The 22,847-nt window shown below is 34.0% G+C and overlaps 2 protein-coding genes across 3 annotated transcripts; both read left to right on the plus strand.

The window, feature by feature from the left end:
* The first annotated feature begins 3,943 nt into the window (after positions 1-3,943).
* LOC103330445 (folate-sensitive fragile site protein) lies at positions 3,944-9,687 on the plus strand. 2 transcript variants are annotated; one of them, XM_008233030.2, is made up of 11 exons: positions 3,944-4,235; positions 4,321-4,388; positions 5,251-5,332; positions 5,424-5,507; positions 5,606-5,645; positions 5,807-5,852; positions 7,537-7,595; positions 8,021-8,088; positions 8,386-8,469; positions 8,594-8,661; positions 8,953-9,687. In XM_008233030.2, the coding sequence occupies exons 1-11, from the start codon at positions 4,180-4,182 to the stop codon at positions 9,039-9,041; spliced, it is 744 nt and encodes a 247-aa protein (XP_008231252.1). In that variant the 5' UTR covers positions 3,944-4,179; the 3' UTR covers positions 9,042-9,687. The 2 variants fall into 2 exon arrangements, with proteins under 2 accessions (XP_008231252.1, XP_088908840.1); XM_089052714.1 differs by having other exon boundaries at positions 3,945-4,235; positions 8,594-8,702; positions 8,953-9,194.
* A 4,235-nt stretch (positions 9,688-13,922) lies between these two features.
* LOC103330458 (nuclear transcription factor Y subunit A-1-like) lies at positions 13,923-21,871 on the plus strand. The gene is made up of 7 exons (XM_089052787.1): positions 13,923-14,111; positions 16,657-16,934; positions 18,098-18,213; positions 18,427-18,498; positions 19,484-19,648; positions 20,877-21,301; positions 21,416-21,871. The coding sequence occupies exons 2-6, from the start codon at positions 16,670-16,672 to the stop codon at positions 21,285-21,287; spliced, it is 1,029 nt and encodes a 342-aa protein (XP_088908913.1). The 5' UTR covers positions 13,923-14,111; positions 16,657-16,669; the 3' UTR covers positions 21,288-21,301; positions 21,416-21,871.
* The last annotated feature ends 976 nt before the right edge of the window (positions 21,872-22,847 follow it).

Consider the following 22,847-nt stretch of genomic DNA (forward strand, 5'->3'; position numbering starts at 1 on the left):
TTTTTTTAGTCTGGATAAATTGCATGAAATTGTAAATAAAATTAAATGAAAGTTTTGAAATGAAAAGTTTATCGTAAATATAATTTCAACACATAGACTGAGGATTTAAGCTTTTTACAATATAACTCAATTGTCATTAGATAGCATGAGATCTGACTTATAATTCAAGTAATTAAGAACGTATATACACAGACTAGACTGAGGATTTAAGCTTTTTACAATATTGTAAATGATTTTTATTTAACATGCACATTTATCTATGGAACACACTCACATATTTTCTAAATGGTATGTAACCACTCCATTATAATTTCTTATTAGTGAGTCAATTGGCTAACCGATCATATAAACTATTTTGTGGGCCACATCAACGATATCAAGTGCTTAAAAAATACTAGTAATAAATGTCTAAAATTACATAAAATGAGTCGACAAATAAAAACAATGTCTTAGCTCTTGTGAGGTGGTGAAGGAGATGCTTTTGCTAAATCTATCAAAACATAAAGAGGAGATTATTGAAACTAGTCAAAACGAGCCAAAACAATGTCTTAGCTCTTGTGAGGTGGTGAATGGATTAGCGCAATGTTATGTTCTTTTTCTTTTAGTCAACTGCGATGATATCATTCAAATTTGTGACCTTTATTTACAACAACATTGGAAATAGAATATCCCGACCAAGAACTAATTAATGCATAAAAATGTTATTCATCTATCATTTTTATGCATATGCCAACTACTCTTTTTCCTTGTAGCTCATAAACACACGATAAGTATATGTGTCGTGATGGAGAGGGTGAGCACAGCGGTTTGGTTAAGTTTAGGTCTCAAACTGTATATTAAGCCAATGAAACATCACAATTCGAATTAGTTCGGTTCAATCCTCAACCTAGTAGCATACTATAACTGAATCAATCTTTTTAGTGATCGGTTTAGTTTGGTCATTTTCATACAATCAAGAAGTTTACATTCTCATACATACATCAAATTCAAAGGTAACTTCATATTATAAGTTGAACCATAGTTGTAAAAAAACATGTTGGATATTTTTATTTTAAAAAAATCATGTCATCAAATCAAAACAAGTTAGGGACTTTAGTTATTGGTATTGAATGGTTGATATAAATGTGTTGGGTAAACAATAATAAGAGATGGGCATTGGCTCACAAAAATAGGCCTAGCTGAACCATCAATTTTTTAAATATAATTTAGTTATTACATCTGATCAAATTGATGCGATTCGATATCTCAGAAACCCTGGAGTCGTCAAACCGCACTGATCACGTGGCAACTTGTTTGTGGGTACAAATCTAAGCTACGGGGCACCCCATTGCATGTAATCACAACCACTTCGGATGCCCTAACCGCCTCCCTCGTTCATCTACCGTCTCTTTCTCTTATGAGTCGAACACACATTGAAACTTCTCAAGTCTCAACCCACATTCAAGGTAATCCTCTCTCTTTTACTTATTCCTCTTTGTCACTCATGTATGGAAGTATCAATATCAATGATTGTTTTTATTAGGGTGGTTGCGCAATTTTTACTCAAACAGAAAACTATTTGCGGTTTGGTGATTTTGAAACCGCAAACCGATTTTGCGTTTACCTCATTGCGGTAAACCTCGAATGCGGTCGTTCAATTAGCGGTTTGAAATCGCAAGTTCTCAAGCATTCACAAAAATATAAATTCACAACCTAAATAAACAAATACACAACCTCAATTTCTCAAGCATATATAAATTCACAATCTCCTTAACTTCTCAAGCATTCGCAACCTAAGAAAATTAAAGTTACAATTCCAAGCATTCCAATTAAAGTTAAACTTCTCAAGCATTCCAATTCAAAATCCTTTAAAGTTACAAACCAAAAGGAAAATGCAAAGCAAAATGAATTAAAATTACAACAAAAAAGAAAAATCCAATTCAAAGTGAATTAAAGTTACAAACTAAAAGGAAAATGCAATGCACCAATGTTACAAACTCAAGTGTTGGTGGTGAGTGGATTTGAAGAACCCCGTTGTATTGTTTGAGCACCAATGTTATCTTCAAATAAAACAACATAGTTTAGTAAATTTTATTATAAGAAGGAGCATAAATAACATTAGCATAAATAAACTAATTACTTACAAGTTGTCATATGTTCAATTTCCTTGTAGAATTCAACATCATCATCCGTGACTATACTTTGCGGGCAAATTTTGAAAAAAATCAAAAATAAATGCGGTTCGGTTCAATAAATGCGGTTCGTTTCAGCGATTGCGGTTTCATTGTAAATTGTTGGTTGATTTTTGCGATTTTTCGGTTTAAAATGTCACCCCTAATTTTTATTATGAGCCTACTTTGAGAATATTTAAGTATCACATTTTTTTTTAAGCGAAAATGCCTAATCAAATTACTAGACCACATTGTTAATGAACTTAAAATTAAATGTCAATAATTTAGGAGATAAGGAAAATGTTTTTATTTTTTTATTTTTACATGAGTCGTAAAATAGCAACATTATAGACATTTAACGACTAGAAATAACATCTTACATGACTCCAACCGATGTGTCAAAGTTAATGTGGAATGAAGGTTGAAGGTTGAGATGTTATTTTTGACATCCCAAAAGTAAGATGTTATTATTAAATGGAATAAAATAATAAAATATTTATTTGACATCTTGCTTTTGGGATGTCAAAAATAATATCTTAACCTCTAGCATTCATTCAACATCACATCGGTTAAAGTGATGTGAGATGTTATTTATAGCTGTTAAATGTCTATGTCGCACTTTTGACACATCAGTTGGAGATGCGCTTAGAGCATCTCCAAGGAGATGTCAAATACCAAACATCAAATTTAAATTCGATGGCTGATGTGGCAATTTGATATTTACACAGTTTTTTACTCCACCCGATATGTCAAATAAATAATTATTGTAACAGTTAAATCATTTAAGATAAAGAAGAAGAAAATAAAAAAGGAAAATAATAAATGAAAGTTACAACCAGTTGTCTTTAAAAAATAATAAAATATTCATTTCACATCTTGCTTTTGGGATGTCAAAAATAACATTGAACCTCTAGCCTTCATTTCACATCAGCTTTGACAATTTCGGTTGAAGTGATGTGAGATGTTATTTTTAACTGTTAAATATTTATGTGGCATTTTTGACATATCGGTTGAAGATACTCTTAAAGGAAGGAATATCAAAAGCTGTAAGTTAAATCATTAAGTTGTAAGTTTTATTATTGTGTAAAAAGACAAAAAAGGTCATCCAACTTAATAATTAACCCTAATGCACAGACAGCCCACACACCTCACCACTCTTCATATTAAGTTTTAGAAACCTCCTTCTAACTTCCTATTTACAAATTCTCTCTCTCTCTCTCTCTCTTAACAATACCTAAGTGTTAGAATTCCAGTTACAGTTCTTGGAGAGAGTAAAGTTGTTCTCTTCCTCTAAAAAGTATTAAAATTTTCAGATATAGGGTTTCATTTGTTTTTGTTTTTTTTGCCGAGAACAAAGAAAATTGTAGGGTTTAAATAGAAAATCTATTTTAGTTCTTATTTTTTCAGTTTGGGGTATATTTAAGAGTAGTTTGGGAAGATAATAGGGTTTTCTTAGAAATTGTAAAAATTTAAATTAAAAGTTGAGGTGAACTTAGAATACAAATTTATAAATAAACCCAATTCTAGACATGTATTTATAAAAAAACCCAAGCACTATTTAAACATAGAAACACACAAAATCAACCCCAAAGTCAACTTTTTGGGTGTGTTTATAAATGGGTTTTTAGTGTGTGTAATGATGGGTTTTGGGTGTGTTTATAAAGTGTTTTGGGTGTTGGGTTTTATAATTTCAACCTCTATTTTGGGTGTTTGAGTGAAACTCCCAACTTAGAACATAAGGGGAACTAAGAGAAGTGCGGTTTAAATAGAAAATCTCATTTCAAAATGTTATCTGTCAATAAGAAAGTAATGAGCCGAAGTATTTGCCAAGAGAAAACGCACTAGCAGGGAGGGCAAAAGGACAGGCCTTTGTTTCGTAGAGTGTCTTCCGTCCGCCTCCTAATAGGTTCTCGGCGATCGAGCCGCTTGAAAGCTCCTTCTGGCCCCGTCACTTGGAGTTGGATTCATATAGTGTGAAATAGGGTTTAGGGTTCACTGAAGCACACGCAACAACAACGAAAGAGAAACTATGGCGTCGTTTGGGTCTTTAAAATCTGCAATCTTCGACAGAGAAGCGAGGAAACAGTACCTTTCTCCCTCTTTAACTTTCTCTCTCTGATCAATTTTCCGTTGAATTTTTGATTCAATATTTTTTCTTTTGGGGTTTCAGGCAGTACCAGGCTCACATTCTCGGCCTCAACGCTTACGACCGTCACAAAAAGTTTGTTAAAGATTACGGTTCGATTTTTCAATCCAATTTTCTTAACTAGTATCATTTTGGCGTTGGTATAATGAAAATCCCTGAAGAAATAGCAATTTTGGAACTTCGAATGATACATGTATGTATCATTTGAAGCTAAATTTTTGTTAAGAAAGGACAGTAAGGAAGCATGCACAAATAGTGAGCTCTTTATTTGTTGAATCCTAATGTCCTAAAGCAAATGGATGATGAACAGTCTCCTCCACTTAGAAGGAAGGGAGGCTACAGTTGTCCATACAAGTACATATATCATACTTCAATTCGTTGGTTTTTTATTTGTTTGAATAAAACCATGTAAGCAATGTAAGCTACTGGATCTTTGGGAAGGTAGCTTTAATATGGTCATGTGCTTATTGCTAGACTTTGGAGTTATTAGATGTTTAAAAGCCATGATAGCTGCTGGCTGGAAGCTTCATTTTTAATGCCATTTTAGTGTTTACAATTGTGTTATGTAAATTTTTTGTTCATCTGCATGTATATGCTTTACCTTTTAAGCTTTCCACTTTATCAATTTGAATATTTTTTCTCTCTTAATCCAAATTCCATTGTGTTGTTTCTGGGACTTGAATAGGACTGTTTTTGTGTATTTTTTTCTTATTTTTTGTTGACTGTAGTGTATGCACAACTTTGTATCTGGTTTCAATACTGTGTAATATTTTTTTTTACTTTTATCATTTAATCCTGTTTATTTGAAGCACAAATTGGATTTTACCATATGGCTGAGGCTCCAATTGGTTGTTTCTTTATAGTTCAGCTTTGGCAATTGGATAGTAGTTATCAATACCACTGCATTTTCCTGTTGCAGTTATAGCACATCTTGATGAATACTTTATGTTGCAGTTAGCTTTTATGGTAGAGAAGAATCTTCACATGTCAAGCTGCCGGTCAAAACTGATCAAGACACCCTAAGAGAAGGGTATCGGTATGTAAGCTGTAATCCATGTTCTTTCATGTGGTAGGTTGCACCTGGATTTTTAACATTCATACTTGTTGGTATCATTTGTTTATGCTAGGTTCATAAGATCTGAGGAAGATGATATGGACCGCTCTTGGGAGCAAAGGCTGGTTAAGCGATACTATGACAAGCTGTTTAAAGAGTATCCTTTGCAAACTGGTGCTATTTTCTTGTAATTGGTTTGAATATTGAAATTTTTATCAACTTGTTTAGCCTTTGGATGCCTTAAATTTATTCAAGATACTGCATAGCGGACATGTCACATTACAAGAGTGGTAAGGTCAGTAGTTACATCGATACAAAAAAAAAAAAAAATCCGAAGATCATGGGTTTTTTTTTTCTTTTTTGGTTAGTTGGATGGAGTATAGAATGTTATAATGTATACCAAGCCATATTGTGTTAAAAAGAATGTTTTCTGATTTCCCACAATTCTCTCTTTAGATTGGTCTGAGGTGGAGGACAGAAAAGGAAGTTGTATCTGGTAAAGGTAATGTTATTCTCTTCATTGACTACAAAGATACCCCTATCATCTAACTTCTCTTAGTTACTTAAACAAATATGTTCTCTTGCCCTTTCTAAAGTCTTAAGATTCTTGGTCATTGAGTATACAATCGAAGTTGATATTTCTTTCCAAGATTGTTGGTAGTGAGTAGATCTTTCTTTTGAAGGATCAGTTTGCCTTTAAAAAAAATAAAAAATAAACTCTGGAAGATACTATGTTGTAGTTGCCAGTTTTAGTTAGTGCTTGTTAATTAAACCATCAAGTTTGTGAAAACTAGGATGCAGAATTGTGTGATTCAAATATGAAGTTGACAATTTTGTAAATTAAAAAAAAAAAAAAGAATATGTATAAGATAATGAAATAGAGAATTAGATGATTTCATCTAAAAAATTCAGTAGGACACCTATGGGGCAACAATTACTAAACATTGGGGGAATCTATATACACTGAAACTTGATAAGATTTTAAAAAATGGAAATGTTGTTGGATATACCCAAAAGAGGAATTTCTTGAAAGGAGTGGGAGGAAGCAACACCCCTAACCCTTTTAAGACTTGATTCAATTTCCTATAAAAAAATCCAAATGGGATTGTGGATCTCAAAGAAAATCTCACAATGAAAACAAACAGTAATCACCAACTGATCAGAATGATGTAAAGGTGAAGCCCGTGGACTTTTGACCACCTTTTTTTAAGAGTACGAAAAATAGAGACAGACTTGGACCAGAATCATCATTATAATCTCAGGCATAAAAAATTACATTATCTTTCATGACTATATCCATTATCTCTATTATCACTTTTAATAACACAAGTCTGGTTATCAAGACTTTGTTTTGGCTGGCTGTTTTACATGTTGTAAAATACCCTTTCACCTGCCATTTTCACTGTTATTGCACAAAATGTGATTTTGTCACCACCGGCATCTCTTTCAATTGTAGTTTCATTCTTATAGTATTTCTCTTATATGCACAATAAAATGCTTATCTCTGATGCCATGTGCATTCTCTTATGCTAATCAGAAATTTTCCGTTCGTTCTTATATCAAATCAGAATGAGTGATATTAGTTCATATCATTATTTATTTATATTAAATAACAGTTAATTAAAATATAGCTATGATTAATTTATATATATATATATATTAAATTATAATATAAGTAGAGCATGTGGATCTTCCACCTTCTAAAATGAAAGTAGAATGCCACATCTTGCAGAATTAAACTTTGGCCTGAACTTTCACGTGTCAATTCAAAATTTCAAAGTAATTTGGTTTCCTTTGTTTGGAAAACCTACAGTTTTTGAGTTCGTCAAAATTATTTCTCTTGCATAAAGTAGTTGAAATGCTACCATATTATTGCCTTGTATAATAACAATAGCCAATTTGGCTTCAGTAATCAAAGAGATGTTAAGTTCCCTACACTCCTTCATTCTTCTCCCCTCCGCCCGACTCTTTCAAATTCTTTATTCTCAAGAAGCCAAAAGAAAAAGAGAGGGCCTTCCACTTCCAAGAGAAAAAAAATGGCCATATGCAAACTAAAAACTCCTAGGCCGACCCTGTTTGACTTATTTTTTATTTCAGTGTTTATGATGTATCATCTTATTCGTAATGAGTCTCCCAAAGGGAATGGAGCTGGAGTTTAGAATTGACTTGATATTATTTTCTGACAGGGCAGTTCGTATGTGGTAACAAACATTGTGATGTAAAAGATGGTTTAGCAAGCTACGAGGCAAGTGTCTACTAATTAGTCATGATGATTGATCTTTAAGTATTTAATGGGGTGCAAAATTTATTGATTTATTTGAAAAGGCGAGCTGGTAGTTGTGCATTTCATGTCATGTAGGAGTAGGCATTTGTGGTGAATTTTTGTATATAAATGTAGAAGTCCATGTGAATAATAATCTTGGTAGAGGTCTCTCTCTCTCAAAATTTTCATCAATAGTTTTGGTAAGATGACCTACTGTATGACATTAATATTTACAAAAAAAATTCATCAGCTCTGAACGTCTATTTTAAATCTTAAAATATATGTTATTTATTTTTAGTATTTAAGCTCCTGGACTAGGATAGATAACTTTTCCTGCATTTTTTAACTATATTTACTCCACTTGTAAAAAAATTTGTGGCTTAATTGTTTTGAATATTATTTTGCAGGTGAACTTTTCTTATTTTGAAGCCGGAGAAAACAAACAAGCCCTTGTCAAATTGGTAACTTGTGAGAGGTAGTCAGTGTTTACTAATACTGTTTTAGGTTCTTTCTGTATTTTCTGTTGTTAGTTCTCATTAGATAAAATTCATCATGTGTTATGCTGGCATAAATCAAATTTCTTTTGCTTATAATTATTGAAATTTACTTTATTCCCTCTTTGTTTGATTTTTTTTTTTAATGTCTTTGGTCAATTCCTTCAGTGGTGCCCTGTGTCACTATGTGTCACTTGATCTGCATTCTTGATTGATTTGCTCTATTTAAGATGACTTGGTCTGATTGTATGCCCTTTGATGTTAACGGTTCCTAACAGATGTTCAGAAAAGCTTCATTACAAAAGACGGAAAGAGAAAGAGCAACTGGAAAAAGAAAAGAAGGAAGTGAACAGAAGAAAGAGGTATCAGCTTGATTTGCGTCTTTTTCACATAGGACTCTTCCTTTTTTGGGGGGGTTCTTTTAGTAAGGGTAATCTGATTTTTGCTATTAGACTGTACAAAAGCTAACTGATACTCTACTTGCAGGAGTCGGTCAGGGGATGATGATGATGATGATGATACTGATAATGAGGGGAACAAAGAAAGGAGTAAAGGTTTGGATGGATTTCTATGTTTACATATTTTTCAAGTACTAGTAAGTTTACATGCTGAGTTGACATTGTGTACATGCAGATTGCAAACGATCGAATATCTTTCTTCAGATTGTGACTTTTATCTTTTTTAAATAAAAAAATGTTTTTATCATGCATCTTTATTGGCCCTTTGCATTTTTTCGGTCAAGGAGGATAGTAGGAAACACATTTAACATGGCTGTAAAGCTGAGACATCATTCTGTATTCCATACTCGTAACTGTAGCTTACCCCAGTTAGAAATTTTGTTTCAGGGAAAAAGGCTTCAATCTCTACTAGTGAACATAGAGCTGATGATGATGATGATGACTTTGATGAGTTTCTTGAGGGAATGTTTCCTTGATGTTTGCTAGTTAAGGGCTGCCCTCACTCCTCCAAATTGCCAATGCCATTAAACATAATGGAAGGGAATAAAATTTGACTAAAGTGATAGTTGAGTTCTGAATTATAGGTCAGCTGGATCATTTGAGTTGTAAAATTTTTGTCAAGCTGCCGCGGTTATCACACTCACTGACAGAAAGCAAAGTGAAACCTATACCTGAGGCAGGTTGAAGAATATCTAAATATGAAATCATTTGTGGAGGGGCCATGAAATGCTGAATTGTTTTGCCTTTTACATAGAAAGGTTTTTAGCATGTGCAATTCGGGAGGCAGACAGTTTCAAAGCCAACTAGAAGAGGCACAGAGACAATAGAACAGCTACGTTTGGCATAGTGTTATTGTTTGTAATTTGAATACAGCAACAATCTAATAGTGTTCTAATCATCATCATAATAAATAGATAGCATCTGGTTCGTCTTTCGTAGGGAATGCGGTGTCTTATATAGACTTGCATCTGAAACTTTAAAAACTGGAAGCTCTTTTTGGGTTTTGTTTTGCTATTGTTGGTTTGGTTCTTTCATTGTATTAGGCCTGTATATATTTGTGCTATTATTGTTATTAGAAGAAAATCTTTCTTTCTTTCTTACAAGTAAATGGAAATTGTCCTAAACTAAACTAATGATAGGATTGATTTGTGTTATTTCTTGGTAGGATTTTCTTCATTGTTATTTGGGCTATTTTTGTGTTTTTTGAGCCCGTTTACTAGGCAACAATAATCGTGGGCAAGAATTCTATAATAACGGCCTTATATATGGTCCTTAAGTAAAGTCTTATCTTTTAACTGTTAAATCAAATAGGTTAATCGTTGGATTAAATTGGTTAGCTTGATTCAACGATTAAGTGATATGATCTCACCTAAGGGCCATATATAAGGCCCTCATTATAGAATGACTCGTATGGGTACTGGTTGGTCAACGCAGGGGATAACAAAACTTTTATTTAATATGTTTTTTAGTTGGTATGATCGAAAAAAGCATGATAGAATATGAGGGAATATTCTTTCTCAGTTAACGTAAGAAACAAGTTGTCAACATCTGCTGCCCAAGCACATATAAGTTTTTCCTAATGTTTGTGTACGAAAATGTTATGGAACACAACGTTACTTCTCTATTCTTTTTGTTTTCAAGTTCAAACTAAATCCTACGTTGATTTGCAATATGATAGATTGCTTTTGCGTTACGAAATTGAAAAAGAAAAGAAGTTGCGCTATCATTAATCGCATATGTGCATGATTTGATGCTAGTCACTGAATAGTATGTTACGTATAACACACAAATCAAATGACTAGTATCCAATCATTTTACAAATCAATGCTAGCATTTGTAAACTTGAAAGTGAAGGCATTTTCTATTTCATTGACGTGAGTGTTGGGAAGAAAGAGCACAAAATTCTTGCGAACAAAGTTGATGATACCACGACACGAGAAAAGTTAAAAAAAAGTGACAATAACACTAAAAAAGATTTATTAAAAGTGTTTTCTACTCTAGAACACGATCTAGCTTTTTTTAAACATTGCTTTAACGTTACATTTGGATCCTTGAAGAAGAAGGGAAGAATGAATGCATGGTGTGTTGCCACCCTAATGTTCATGAGAAGGCCAACCTACCAGCACGTGCTACGAGACACGTGGGTGCCCATCTGATGCCCAAGTCTCATACGTGGCAGAAGTAACACAGGCTTTGGCTGCTACCCTTGTTCGTTGGGCTAAATGCTTGATGGGCTTTGTCGACTGTAATAAACTATTAATAAAACGTGGCAGATTGTGGGACCCACTAGACACGCTACTATACTGACACGTTGTGGCATCCATACAGTTACAAAGTTCACGCTGGCAAAGTTTTGAGACTTTAAAAAACTCGATTAATTATTATTCTTTTCAGAGTAGAAAATATAATATATAAAAAGCTTTACCTGCCTCAAAGCCCTTGACTACTAGTTGGAGAGCAATTGGTTCTATTGTCCAAATTACCCCTGCCATTTATTCAGGATCATATTTTTATTTAATATTTTCGTTAAGCACTGCCTTTATATATATAGATAGATAAATAACAAATTTGATATCTCTTTAAATTTTATTAATTTGTATTAAATCTTCATAGAAGGTGACAGTAAAAATATTACAAGATTCTCAAGTTGCTCGTTGGAGCTGCCTATTTTATTTTATGTTATTTCTCTCGTCTTCCCTAGCAACCACAAAGTACGACTTGGCTTTGTATCTACATATATCTTATGGTATCATACTTTCTTTTGGTAAGGTCATCTTCACCTCACAATATAACTATAAATACATTATTCGGAATTTTTTTAAAAAGAAAAAAGAAAAAAGAAGGCAATCATATTTTATTGAAGAAGGATAAGTAACAAGTACAAAAAATGGCCTTACCCGCTCAACCGTAGGGAGCAGGAACCTTTTATCTCCGGTAAAGTTCCTCCCCACCCATCCCCTTTAATCATGCCCAAAAAAACTATTAGTTACAATCCTCAAATAAAAAATCAACAATGAAATCTGGTGGTTCTTAAAACATGATGACATTTCTTTTACTAAGGTTAAGTCTTGGATTTGTATTTTAATATAGGTGCAAGATTTAGCAGTTAATTTAACAACGTACATAGTTTAACCCAATTAGAAGAATGTGTTGTTGTGCATCTTCAAAAATTTACGACATTGATCAAGTCTAATCATCAATAATTTGGTAAAGAGTGCAAGTTATATATTTTCTTTTGGGATGAGGACAGTTATATATTTATTTTAACCGAAGACCGATTCAATATTAGTACGTAGATCAATAAATGGAAAAATCTTGCATAACTTTCAAATCATAACGAAGTTTTTTCTTGCCAAATCATAACAAAGTTGGCAACTGTTTAGCATAACAATATAATACAATAATATTTAAATCATTCGATTGTGAAATATAATTGCAAAAAATAAAATAAATCTTATATATAAAGAAATATATATATTTTTTCTTCCATATAATGTCATTGTTAAGTTGGACTGTTGATCAAGTGAATTTTAATTAAAAATGGGATTCATATTAAGAAAGAACCATTCAACAGTACATCACATGTTCTTATCAACAATGGGTATACTAGTCGTTATTTTTTTCTTCTAATATTAACATGTCATATTGTGAATGTTATAAAACTAGATTTTTCTCTTTCATAAGCAACAAAATTAACTAGCTTAAAGAAAGGAAAAACTAAAGTAGACAAAAGTCATACAAAAAACTACAAAACTCACATCAGTTTAATTAAACATATCTCAAGTCAAGCCATAGAATCCAAAACATCCAAAAGCCTAAAACAACCTATAAACTTAGGGCTCGTTTGTGAGTGATTTTGGATAGACCAATAGTCACTTATATGGGGAATCACTTTAAGTGGTGTTAAGTGATTTTATGGAGAAGCACATGAGAAGTGCCACGTGCTTCTCCCCAGAGTTACTTAAAAACACTCAAAGTGATTATATGGAGAAACACGTGGCAGCTGCTTCTCTCTATAAGTGATTTTGGCCCTCCCAAAATCACTTCCAAACATAATGAGCACTACCACCACCATCACCTGATAGTAATTGAACTCTCAGATTGATTTATTGTGAAATTTCTCTCTCTTTAATATCCACTTTGGATATGTTGAAACTAGCAAATTAATATCAATAAAGTATAAACTAATGCAACTCGGAGGGTACTTTTTTTAATTTTTTTAAAAAATAAGAGGTCTAGCTGAGCAGCAATACCCTTTAAATATAATATAGTATAGTACTATGGCATTTCTTTTATAAAAAAATAGTATAGCCGGGCGGCGATTCTCGTTTTGACACTTGTTTTGGCGGGTGGACACCTAATTGCTAGGCGGGTGCCTTTTTTGTCCCAAAAAATAGTACAGCCGCAGGGCTATATGCTAGAGTATTTTCCAAAATAGTATAGCCATGCGGCTATACATAATTTCACCCAATGCCATTTAGGCAATGGGCCGGTCTTTTTAATTATTTATTATTTATTTTAAATAAATAGTATGTCCGAGCAGCTATAATATATATATATATATACATATGTAGTGGGTCCGTAAATATAAAAAAAAATAGTATAGCCGCCCGGCCATACGAGGGTATTTTTTGTGTCTAAAATATTATAGCCGATCGGCTTTGATCGGGTTTTTTTTTAAATTTTTTTATTTATATTTTAAAAAATGGTCCTTTTAATTTTTTTTTTTTTGCCCGATTGTCTTTTATCAATAAACATAGTTTAGAGCATTATCCATTACTATTGGCCATCTAGTGCATCTAGCCCTTAAAAAAACATAGAACATGAAGTATATATGAGAAAACCTCTGTTTGAAATGAGCCAACTACGCATAATATCAAGCAATGTCCTAAATTGATAACGATTGACAACAACATATGGGTAGATTGCAACAAACTCCTTCAAATGTGAGGTAGAACTAGATTTAGATGAAATAAGAAATTTTAGAAAGAGAGTTATGATAGAATGATTGAATTGAGGATTTAGATAAAAAAAGGTGATGAGATACTCATATTTGAGAATAGACTTGTTATTCACTAATTCAAAATAATAAAAAAGAAAGGAAGAAAAGTGTACAGGGAAAGAGGAAAAACATAAAAGCTTTTGACATTTATAAATTAAATTACAATTCTGAAATTAGATTATAATGAATTAAAAGTAATATTACAACAAGAGAGATGAGAGAAATAAAACCAAGAAATATTAATTTTTCTGTAAAGAGAAGAAGAATTGTAAGGGTAGTTTGGTAAAGTCAACTCAACTTCTGTCATCTTTATAGTTTAAACTAAAGAAATATTAATTATGTTTCCTGAAAATTTAGAAAAGATATCATATTTTAAAAAATTTCTGTCTGCGTCATCTTCCACTGTCTCTCTTAAGGTTGCAGAGAGAGAAAAGAGAGAAGACAGAGAGAGAGAGAGAGAGAGAGAAAGAGACTTACCTCGACGACTTCGAATCCCTGAAAATAAAACTTCTTAGGGTTCCTGTCTGCTATTTCGCTCACCACTGTATGATTTTCCCTCTCAAGTTTTTCTCTTCTGTCTGTTCGAATTCTCTTAATTTCTTTCATTTTGGTTCAAATAAATGTTTCTTGTTTGATTTTTTTTTTTGATAGAGAAAGGTCCTTCTATCTCTGTTTGGTTAGTGAGAAAACAGGGGAATTATAAAGAAAATAACACAAATTTCGAAGTTTGGTTTTGGAAAGTGAAAGGGAGCTCAAACTTTTCACTTTCTTTTTGTATTTTTTGGTTAGTTTTTTATTCAGTAATATATGTATTGGAAACAGGTGTGCATGGAGAACAATTTGGGTACCCAGATGGAAAAAGTTTTTGAAAATTTAGTCTGGTTTAGTGAAGTAGGACAATGAATTTTACATGTTTTGACATTTATAAATTTGAAATTTTTTGTTCATACTGGTCTTTTCTTTCAGCAACCAACGGAAGCTGAACTTAGAATCCATTTGAAGTTGTGAATCATTAAAACTTGATTAAAGATGTAATTGCATGTTAAAGGTACCAAAATGAGTTGCACTTTTATTTGTGAGATCCGGCGGTTGTTATTTAGTATTTACTTATTTATTTATTAATTTGAGTTTTGCTCTTGGATTCTCTGTATTGGAGCATTTTGAGACAGTGGCAACGAATTGAACTGTTTGTGTTTTTTAGATGATTGGGCAACAAGTGTGGAATTTGTTGGTTTTTCATGGGGACTTACAGAATACTGTTGAGTAGATGATTCGTTATCGATTTAGACGCTTGTTATATTGATTCTGGACCTGGTTGCTTTTATATTTGGAAAAAAATGTCTCTGAAGTTTTGGATATGGAAAAGATTTAGGATTTGTTGGCATTGGGATCAAATAATATTTGCCTTCATTTTTTGTGAAAGAGGATGAGTTAAAGATTTTCCCTAGTCATTAACATTGTAATAACCTGGCTACTCAAGAAATGAGTTAAAGAGAAATGTCGGATGATTAGAAAATACTAAACAGAAAAGATGTCCTTCATAACTTAAATGATTTAACAACTCCTAGTTTTTGCATTAATATGCTTGTCAACTTCTGTCAATTTGCATGCTTGAATTTGTGCGTCAATGTCTTTATTTCTCAAGCTCATAATAGGACAGTTATGATATCCCTAAAGGAGGGGAGATTGTGGTACCCCTTAATGCCACATCAACTATTAGCTAGCAATATTTAGAGTGTTTAAGCAAGCATTTATTCTTAGTACACGGCGTTCCATCTTTCTTAAAGATGAGACTTGTTGTGAAAACCTCACTTCCACTAAATTTTATTAAGCTTTGATCCCTTTTGTTGACATGGTTGATTGTTTTAGGGACTAGAATTATCATTTAGAGCTTAGACTTTAGGTTCTAGTCTCGGATTGGTTAATTGCTCCCAAAATTTGATACTTTAAACCTAAAACCGAAGATCTAAAGGGTCATTCTATACCCTAAATAATCAACCATGTCAATAAAATGGGATCAAAATTGAAGGAAATTACATAGAAGTGAGGTTTTCTCAATGCATCCTGTCTTTAAGAAAGATAGGCGCTGTGTATAGAGAATCTTTGTTTAAGCAAGACCCTGGAAATTAAATGTCAGCCAGGGTTGGCACTTTTGATTGGGATCACCATAAATAGTATCAAAGTGGCCAAACCCAATTCCTACTAGTCAATTGGGGACATGGATACAGCAACTACTTCATGCTAATGAGGGAAAAAGTGTCAGTTCCCCCTATGCTATGAGGTAATGGATTTTTGACGTGAGAGCCAAGGTTCCTTGATTAGATAAGCTTTGATTTCCTAAGATGGACATGCCAAGATAGTTGTGGTGATTGGAAGACAGGTGAGATGAACACAAATTCATGTGTCCCACATTGCCTTGTTAAGTTGAAGTGAAGTGCTATATGCAGGTCTAGCATTTCCAAGGCCTAGGGACCTTTGGACCTGCAAGGGTTGGGCTAAGCCCAAAGCAGGGGGAATTATGATATTCGTGAAGGAGGGAAGATTGTGACTCCCCTGAATCTTACATTGGATATGCACGAGGGAGATCTAGAGTACTCAAGTAACGCTTAGGAATCCATATGTGAATTTGGAGTTAACATTTCTGGGAGGAGCATTGGTCATTATAACATTTGATCGATGTATTTATGCCTAGCTTTGTCCTCAAACAATTTGGTAACAAGCTTGTCATCCTTTTTATACTGTAGAAGGAATAGGAATAATATGATTAAGTGTGGAACATCCATCTTACTATTTTGTTCCATTTGTTTTGCTGGATTAATTTGTGCTTCACCTGCATATTTTATTTTATTTTTTTTTACTTTTTGTATTTATTTTGAGTTCTTATCTCCATACAATGTTTCTATTAGTAAACTACTGGTTGATTCTTTGATTCAAATAATATTTTTTGGATGCGCCTAAGCAGATTTACTTATCGTAGTGTTTCTCTGTCATTTGCTTCTATGCAATGACTGTTGATCAGTAGTTGGTTTTGGTTTCTTTCCTCATCTTCCTTTTGTTTTATGTTAAAACTCATGGTTATATTTTTCCAGGAGAAAGTGGTGAATGATGCCAGCTAAATCTAAAGATGAAGATCCACACATAGAACACGGTGCCCAGACTGTGCTGGAATCAGCTATCTATGCCCAACCTTGGTGGCGTGGAGTGGGGAACAATTCATCGTCAGGTGAAAGTGCTCCAGCATCATCTTTGGTGGATCATCGTGATAGTATGGTCATGAATGGAGCTATGCAGTCACAAGCTAATGCTAGGCTGGATGGTGGGGCCAACTTCAACAAAGAATTGCGGACTACAGTAGGATCAGAGTCTGGTAGTTACTTTTGCATTATCATTAAAATTTGATGTGAACTTCTTTTTCTGAATTGGAAATTTTCACACTTGCTACTACATCAAATTACCTATAAAGTAATCATTCTGAGAAACCCTTTTAAAATTTTATTTTATTTTATTTATAATTATATACTAAGCCTTTGTCTTCTTTGTGAGATTGAAGGACCGAATGCATCATCAATTTGACATCCTGACCAAGACCTTTCAATCTGTGAAATAAAAGGAAATTTGAAGGTTTTTATAGTTGTGATAGTGCTTATGATCTAAACTGAATAGAACTTGATACAACTAAGACTAGCATTTGTTGGAGAAAAAAGAATTAAAATAGGCCTTAGACACCTGTGGTTAGTTATTACAATCTTTCTCTTACTAGCTTCTTGTGTGGTGGGCTAATTTGTATATGGAAAACTAAATCTAGTTGAGAAAAAAGGAACTGCATTAAGAAGGTGAGAATCCTTGTTACTCTCCCTGTGTGTGTTTTGGGTGGGGTAGGGTGGGGAACTAGAAGATGTGCAATTGCTATGGATTTTATCTTGGTCTTATTTCAATTCTGTAGTATGGATTTGATTTCCAGAAAACGAGACCTGAAACCAAGCAAAGTCACTTGTAAAATTCCCTGAACCATCCTTGACACCTTGCTCAGCAAACCCAAATTAATTCTTCCCTGATAGACATAGTGCTGAATCTGAAGCACCTGTATCAGATTTTCCCAGAGCAATCTACTTTATGTCAAAAGGTCTCCTAAAATCGACACTCGCTCCAATGGACTTATTGTTTTTCTTCTTCTTGACAATGCTGCCACTCTGCTTGTTTTCTGCCATGAGCATCTAAGCTGGCGACCTTGGTGTCTGGGGGCAGCATGCAGTAGAAAATATAATTTTTTAATATTAAATGTATAAATGCCTGCAGCCTAAGATATGTGAGCTTCAAAATAAATCTTGACATATGCTGCTATTGTACATGGAATGCTTCAATTCTTTTAAGTGAATATTTCTAGGTTATTATATCTGGTTGATAATACTTGTTAGCACTACGGAATATGCTGCTCCAAGTCTTCCCTGTAAGATTTCCAGTGTTATATCTTCTTTCATATATTAACTCAACTGCCCATATACTTATTAATGCAAGTTTCCTTTTATTCAGACCAGAAAAATGGATGCAAAAACCAGCAAATCAAAAGCGTTTCTTCCTCGGTGGTTCCTACAATGGGTGAACACCACGATCCAAATTCACAAATGGAACTTGTTGGTCACTCAATCGTAAGTACTTTCTCTTTCCCTCTCGCATTCTACATATATAAATCTTCAATACATGGAAACAATCACAGAAATTTGAACAGCAGGAATTTGTATCCATTACCATTAAAGACATGCAAATTTCTTGTGGAAAAAGTTCTGTTGTTCAACTTATGGTTTTCCTTCGCTGTATGGGGTTATGTATAGAAGGTTTACAAGTCTCATTAAATTTTGCAGGTTTTGACATCATATCCCTATTCGGATCCACAATATGGCGGGATGTTGACTCCTTATGGGGCACAAGCTATGGTATGCAATCTGCAGTAATATATATTGTTGCAGTAGTATATGTTGTATCCAAAACTTCCCCCCAAGTTAGAGGATAGATGATTATTATTCTCAGCTTGTTAAATTACTCGGAAGTATGATTAAGAACTAAAAAACATAACTCTTCCTTTTCTTAATGAAGAGTTCTGTTTCTTATATAAAAAGAGAAACATAAAACAAATTAAAATACATTAAGCCTCAACTTTCTTTGAATGTGCTCTACTCAGCACTCCTCTTCAGACTCATGGGGAATAGATTTGTCATGAAGTTTAAACCAAACCTTTTAAATTTTTTGATTCTGCTTAAGAAATATTAGTGTCCACTTCAACAACTTGGTATCATGTGTCATTGGTGTACGTTTCACGTGCCTCACTACAATGGGCCTTGACACTTTTGGGCTGCAAAACTGATCGTATATTAATATTGTGGGTAAATATATAAGTAACCAAACTTCAATACCAAATCCAACTAAAACACTAGGCTGAATTTGATAAATTCATTAACCAACATTCAATTATCAATGAGTAATCAATAATTTTCGTAACCATTTTGTGATTAATTAATCATAACCTGAAACAGTTAGATAGTGTATACCTCTAACCAAAATCAAAAACTAAATTATAACCGAATCAATTAATTTAGGAAATAGTTCACGAATGTAGACAAATTGGGAAACCGAATACTTAGACTGAACAAAATACTGTTTATTCTCCAAAGATTGCCTTTGTGCACATGCATACACAGTATACACATGCATACATCATAATATGTCTCTCAGGACAGATTACAAATGTAATGAACTAGTATGTCTATATGTTTGGTGATCAATGTTCCAGTCAAACAATATAAGCAAATTTTGTGCTTTGTAGTTTCTTGTATAAGCAATAGCATGAACATCTTTTATACTGCACTTTGAATATGAGAAAAGTTGTCGTTTATTATCTGATGGTTCTTAGTGTGATGCCAGCTGCCTCCCCACTTCTATGGCATTCATCATGGTAGAATGCCTTTGCCCCTTGAAATGGAAGAGGAGCCTGTTTATGTAAATGCCAAGCAGTACCATGGCATTTTGAGACGAAGACAGTCACGTGCTAAAACTGAGCTTGAAAAGAAACTTATAAAAGCTCGAAAGGTAAACTAATTTTAAATTTGTTCGTTCTGTGGACTCTAGTAGCATTTCCTAGAATTAGACATGAACACATTTGTGCACACATGTACATATACACAAGACACAAGACAATCTTAAAACTTAATGCTATTTTATTTTCTCTAGTTGAAAGTGAATCTAACATATGTTTGAGCCATTATGATGGTCATGTTGAGTTAGGTACAAGCAACTAGCAAGGATGAATTATTGATATCAATGTATATGTTGGTGGTCTAGACTTATGGGAATTTTTGTTCACTATGTTTATAGGTAAAAATTGATCGAAATGTAGGTAATTCACCTCAAAACATTCCAAAATATAGAATTTCTGAATGTAACCAATTTAAAATGCTTCACAATTTCGCAAAATAAGGTATTCTTGCCAAATATATGACATGTATCATTTGTTTGACAAAGTTTTACTATCTTAGAAGTTAGAAATATGGAAATATCTATGGAAATGGTAAATGTTGGTAAGTAGCAGTCTTTTAAGACTCTTACCAATGCAGATTTATCCATGTATATGGGTAATATCAGAGAAATATCGGCAATATCCTGGAAGAAAATGTCTTTCGTTCATATCCAGAAAAAGAGATGAACTAAACATAGCTAGGGAATATGCTTGAATGGTGGGGAAAATAAAACAGACTTGCTAAGTTCTGGACGGGGATGTTGATGAGAAATATACCCTTGAGGAATGACCCATGCACGCAAGCAGACACATACTTTATGCATATGGACATGACTATGTACCTTTTCAAGGGGTGTTAAGCCTTTTGTATTCAGCTGAGTGAATGATAGTACACACATGCGCATGCGCATTCGTGTGCGCGCGCACACACACACACACACACTATTTTGTGTATATGAATGATTAAATGACCATATAACTTTTCAAGGAGTGCTAACACACACAACACACGCGTATGTATAGCCATTTAACTTTTGGAGGTGTTTTAAGAACACTCACATTCTAGGGGTGTTAACACACACATACGAACACACATGTATGTATGGCGCTTTAACTTTTTGAGGGGTTTTAAGAAACATTCACATTCAAGGGGTGTTAAACACACACAAATACACACACTTTACGTATATGAATGACCATGTAACTTTCCAAGAGGTGTTAAGCCGTATTCAGCTAACTGAATGATTGTCTGTAAACAGCGTAAGGGTTTGTTTGATATATGATTTTGTATTCATTCTACAGCCATATCTTCACGAGTCTCGGCACCTACATGCATTGAGGAGGGCAAGGGGTTGTGGAGGTCGTTTCCTTAATACAAAGAAACAAGATGATAATGACGAAAATTCCTCACTTGAAAAAGGCATGAATTTGGATGCAAATGATTCAGCCCAATCTGCCAAATCTAGTTTTGAGTGCTTTCCCAATACCAGCAATGGGACTTTTGATTCCTCAAATGTCCAGCAAGAAGGATCAGATCCATGGTTCAGGGCACACAAGAACCACACCCTCTCTAGTGATAATGGCAATGGCCATGGCCCATCATCAGCATACCCGTCCACGTTTGGTGACAGCAAGGAAAGTGTTTTCCTGGGTCAGCAGAGGGAAAACATGCAGTTGAATGGGTCGTCTCGTGGGGCCATCCCCAGTAAATGACATTCCTCTATGAGGTTGGGTTACCCCTCTGGCAGTGGTTTCAGTTTATATGACAAACCATGATGTTCAATCCGGTAAATTGTTTGTTTATTGTCTTGTATTAATAGAGGCTTGCTTATATACTGCAGGTGAAGCTGAAGGCGTGCGCAGTCTCTCTTGGGGTGAAACCCTGCTGTGCAATGTCTATATCAGGCAAATCATTCTTGGCTTTGGTTACTTTTGTAATTATTGGGGTGTTGTGGAAGGAGATAGGTGTGAAGTCCATGTTGTCTTCAGTCAGCCATCACTTGCACTCACTTGTGTTGTAGAAACAGTTAAGAAAGCATCAGTTGGAAACTCATGTAGAAATTAGATGTGAATGTGTAGATTTTAAACACTGCAGTTCTGTTTGAAAAGTGTGTTGTGACTTTCGTGTGAGACGAGAATTTCCTTCTCTTGTTTATTGCATCCAATGTAGTGGTTGTGGTGACTTTGCAAAGGCTACTTCATCCATCGTGGAAGGGTATTTTGACCTATATTTCTTCAGCTTTTTTGAGAAGAAACTGTATGATCTAGATTTCTATATCCATTTTATATTTTGATTACTCTATTTATTTTCTGGTATCGGTCCATGCATTTTACAAGCACTAATGATGGTTTTGATTGTTTGGTCCAATTGTGTTCCAAACAAGGTCTTGCACACGTTCGTGAGCAACCGATTTTTTTTCTCACATAATTTATCCACCTTTTTAATGTATCGTTTCTCTTCAAAAATAAATAGAAAGTTGCAATGAAAGCAGTTCAAGTGGTTAAGAGTATTTATTCTGCACTCGAGGTTCTAGGTTCGATTTCTCCCTTTACAAATATCTCTCGTTTACTAAAATAAAAATAAATTTTTTGTAAGTTTTCCAAGAAAAGTATCAAAGCTCTCAACAAAGGCCCAACCCAAATCGGAACATCTCTAAATCGCTACTGGGCCACGGCTATATATTACCGCGAGTCCCGACAAAGCAAAACCCTAAAACACCCACCATTCGCCTCCATCATCCATCATCAACAGCGCTGCTCTCTCTCTCTCTCTCTCTCTCTCTCTCTCTCTCTCTCTCTCTCTGTGTTCAGCATTATACTATACAACAATGTCCCAATGATGATAAATTTAGTAATCTGAGAAATTTGCATGAAATTGCAGTTAAAAGATTGGTGCTCCCTTGTGCAAAGCTCATTTTTAGTATTTTGCAGAGGTTGAGGAGCCATTCTTAATTGCTTTGCTTTCATGCTCTCCAGGTTGAAATCAGGCTTTTCTGAGGGATTTTCTTCTTTATCCTCTCTCTCTCTCTCTCTCTCTCTCTCTCTCTCTCTCTCACCATTTTCTCCGTTTTTAACTTTAAAAAGGTTATACTTCAATTTTAGACATTTTGCTTTAATGAAAAATAAATTATTATAAAGGTGATTCGGTATGTAATGGTTGTTGAACTATTTGCCTTTGCCTGTTGCATGTGTGAATTCGTTGTTGAATTTTATTAACAAGCAGCTTTAGCTTCGTGTGGGTTTTATTTACACCTCGAAATGCTCTCGAATACC

The sequence above is a fragment of the Prunus mume genome, linkage group LG5 (assembly GCF_029339155.1).
Source record: "Prunus mume cultivar Tortuosa linkage group LG5, ASM2933915v1, whole genome shotgun sequence".
Classification (NCBI taxonomy): domain Eukaryota; kingdom Viridiplantae; phylum Streptophyta; class Magnoliopsida; order Rosales; family Rosaceae; genus Prunus; species Prunus mume.